Source organism: Rhagoletis zephyria, unplaced genomic scaffold (genome assembly GCF_001687245.7).
Source record: "Rhagoletis zephyria isolate East Lansing unplaced genomic scaffold, Rhagoletis_zephyria_1.1 Rzeph_scaffold_08520, whole genome shotgun sequence".
NCBI lineage: Eukaryota > Metazoa > Arthropoda > Insecta > Diptera > Tephritidae > Rhagoletis > Rhagoletis zephyria.
Window position 1 is genome coordinate 24,624 of NW_016165600.1, and position 1,998 is coordinate 26,621.

At 48.1% G+C, this 1,998-nt stretch overlaps 1 protein-coding gene across 2 annotated transcripts; it reads right to left on the bottom strand.

Moving 5' to 3' along the window:
- Positions 1-974: 974 nt before the first annotated feature.
- LOC108375109 (uncharacterized) lies at positions 975-1,642 on the bottom strand. Of its 2 annotated transcripts, none has more exons than XM_017631192.1 (2): positions 1,287-1,642; positions 975-1,184 (listed from the first exon to the last, which is right to left on the bottom strand). In XM_017631192.1, the coding sequence occupies exons 1-2, from the start codon at positions 1,616-1,618 to the stop codon at positions 1,010-1,012; spliced, it is 507 nt and encodes a 168-aa protein (XP_017486681.1). In that variant the 5' UTR covers positions 1,619-1,642; the 3' UTR covers positions 975-1,009. The 2 variants fall into 2 exon arrangements, with proteins under 2 accessions (XP_017486681.1, XP_017486682.1); XM_017631193.1 differs by having other exon boundaries at positions 975-1,178; positions 1,281-1,642.
- Positions 1,643-1,998: the final 356 nt, after the last annotated feature.

The window sequence follows — 1,998 nt, forward strand, 5'->3', positions numbered from 1 at the left end:
CCCAATAAGAAGTGATTGGGTGTTAACGGCTCATCTTCTTCATGGCTTATAGGCAGGTCAGTTAGCGGTCGGGAGTTGATGATATTTTCCGCTTCTATTAACACGCTGTGCAGAGTGTCGGGTCTTGGGGCTACCTCACGCAACGTCTTGCTTAACAGCGACTTTATAATCCTTATCAAGCGCTCCCAGCAGCCTCCCGAACTGGGGTTCAGCGGACAGTTAAATATCCACTCGATGTTGTGTCTGCCAGCCTCGGCTTGAATGCGGTCAGTGACTAACAACTGCTCAGCTGCCCTCAACTCCCTTTGTGCGCCAATAAAATTTGTCCCATTATCGCTCCTTATTCTGGACGGCGTTCCACGTCGGTTTACAAAATTCCGCAGGCATAAAATGAACGCATCGGTACTCAAGTCGGTAGCTAGCTCTATGTGTGCAGCTCGAACTGTCAGGCAGGTGAATATAACGCCCCACCTTTTCTCCTTGCGCATACCGATGGTGACGTTAATAGGAGTTATGCGGTTGACCGGCAGCTGACCCATCATAGGTTGGTTTGGCTTTGCTTTGTCGATCATACACTGTTGACACCTTTGCTGAACTGCCTTGAGGAGCGGTTTCAAATTCGGTATCCAAAACTGTTGTCGGATGGCATTAATGGTGATTGCGGAATTCTGGTGATGATTTATTTTGTGAAAATGTTGTACAATCAGGGTTGACACGATATGTTTGGCAGGCATTAATATCGGTCGTCGTGCTTGCATTGGTAGGTATGTTGCCTCGTCGATGCGTCCGCTCAATCTTAATAGGCCACTTTGGTCGAGATACGGCGAAAGCTTATACAGCGAACTTCTTTTGGCGATTTTACCGCCGACTGACAAACCAGCGATCTCGCTCGAAAAGCAGTCTCGCTGTGAGGCTTGGCGACATTGGTGTTGTACTGTTGCTCTGTTTTCGAAATAGTATTGTTGCTCGCTGCTACTGTCGAACTTGGGTGGACACAAGGGGCGTGTTGCTACGTCTGCTGCATTTTGACAAGTTGACACCCATCGCCACTGCTCTTTTGCCGTTGTGCCGTTGTGCCGTTGTGAATCTCGGCTATACGATGGCCGACGAATGCCTTATACTTTCTTTCGGACGAATGCACCCATTGCAGAACCGTCTGGGAGTCGGTCCAAAAAACTGCTCGCCCTATGTTGACCTCGTGGCTGTCCTCGATGAGCTTGTACAAGCGGGTGCCCAATACTGCGGCCTGTAACTCGAGTCTCGGGATCGACATCAGTTCCGCTGGTGCTGTGCGTGTTTTGCCCATAATGAAGCGAACGTCAACTCCATTAATATGAAGTACTCGAACGTATACTACCGCAGCAAATGCGACTTGACTGGCGTCGACGAAAGTGTGGATTTCTACCTTGCCACCATGTAAGATTTGCGGCGAATAACAGCGGGGTATTTTCAACTGCTTCACGTTAGGAAACTCTTGCCACCAGTGCCACCATATCTTGTTTAGTTCTTGAGGCAGAACTTCATCCCAGCCAATCTCGCACTTCCACGCTTCTTGAATGAGAATTTTAGTAGTAATTAAAAATGCTGCTAACATACCAAATGGATCGAACACCGACATCACGATTCGTAACAACTCTCGTTTTGTCGGAGCTCAAGTTCCGTGCAGGACATCTTTCGGCAAACGGTAGAACTTCGTGTGGAATTTGTATTCCAGTAGAGGCCAATCACTTTGTCCACTGACCCGTTGTGTTCCAGGCTAACCACTTCTCTCACGGATAACGACGAATGATTCAAACGATCTTCTACTTCTTCGCAGTTGGAGACGAAGTTCCGCAACTCGAACCCTGCTTGTGAATTGATGCTGACAATGTCACTGCAGATACTGATGGCTTGTTCAGGCGTGTCGAAGCTTGCAACTAAATCATCGACATAATGCTTGTTAATTATAGTCGTTGCGGCGTCTGGAAACTGTGCTCGATACTCCTCGGCGTTTTTGTT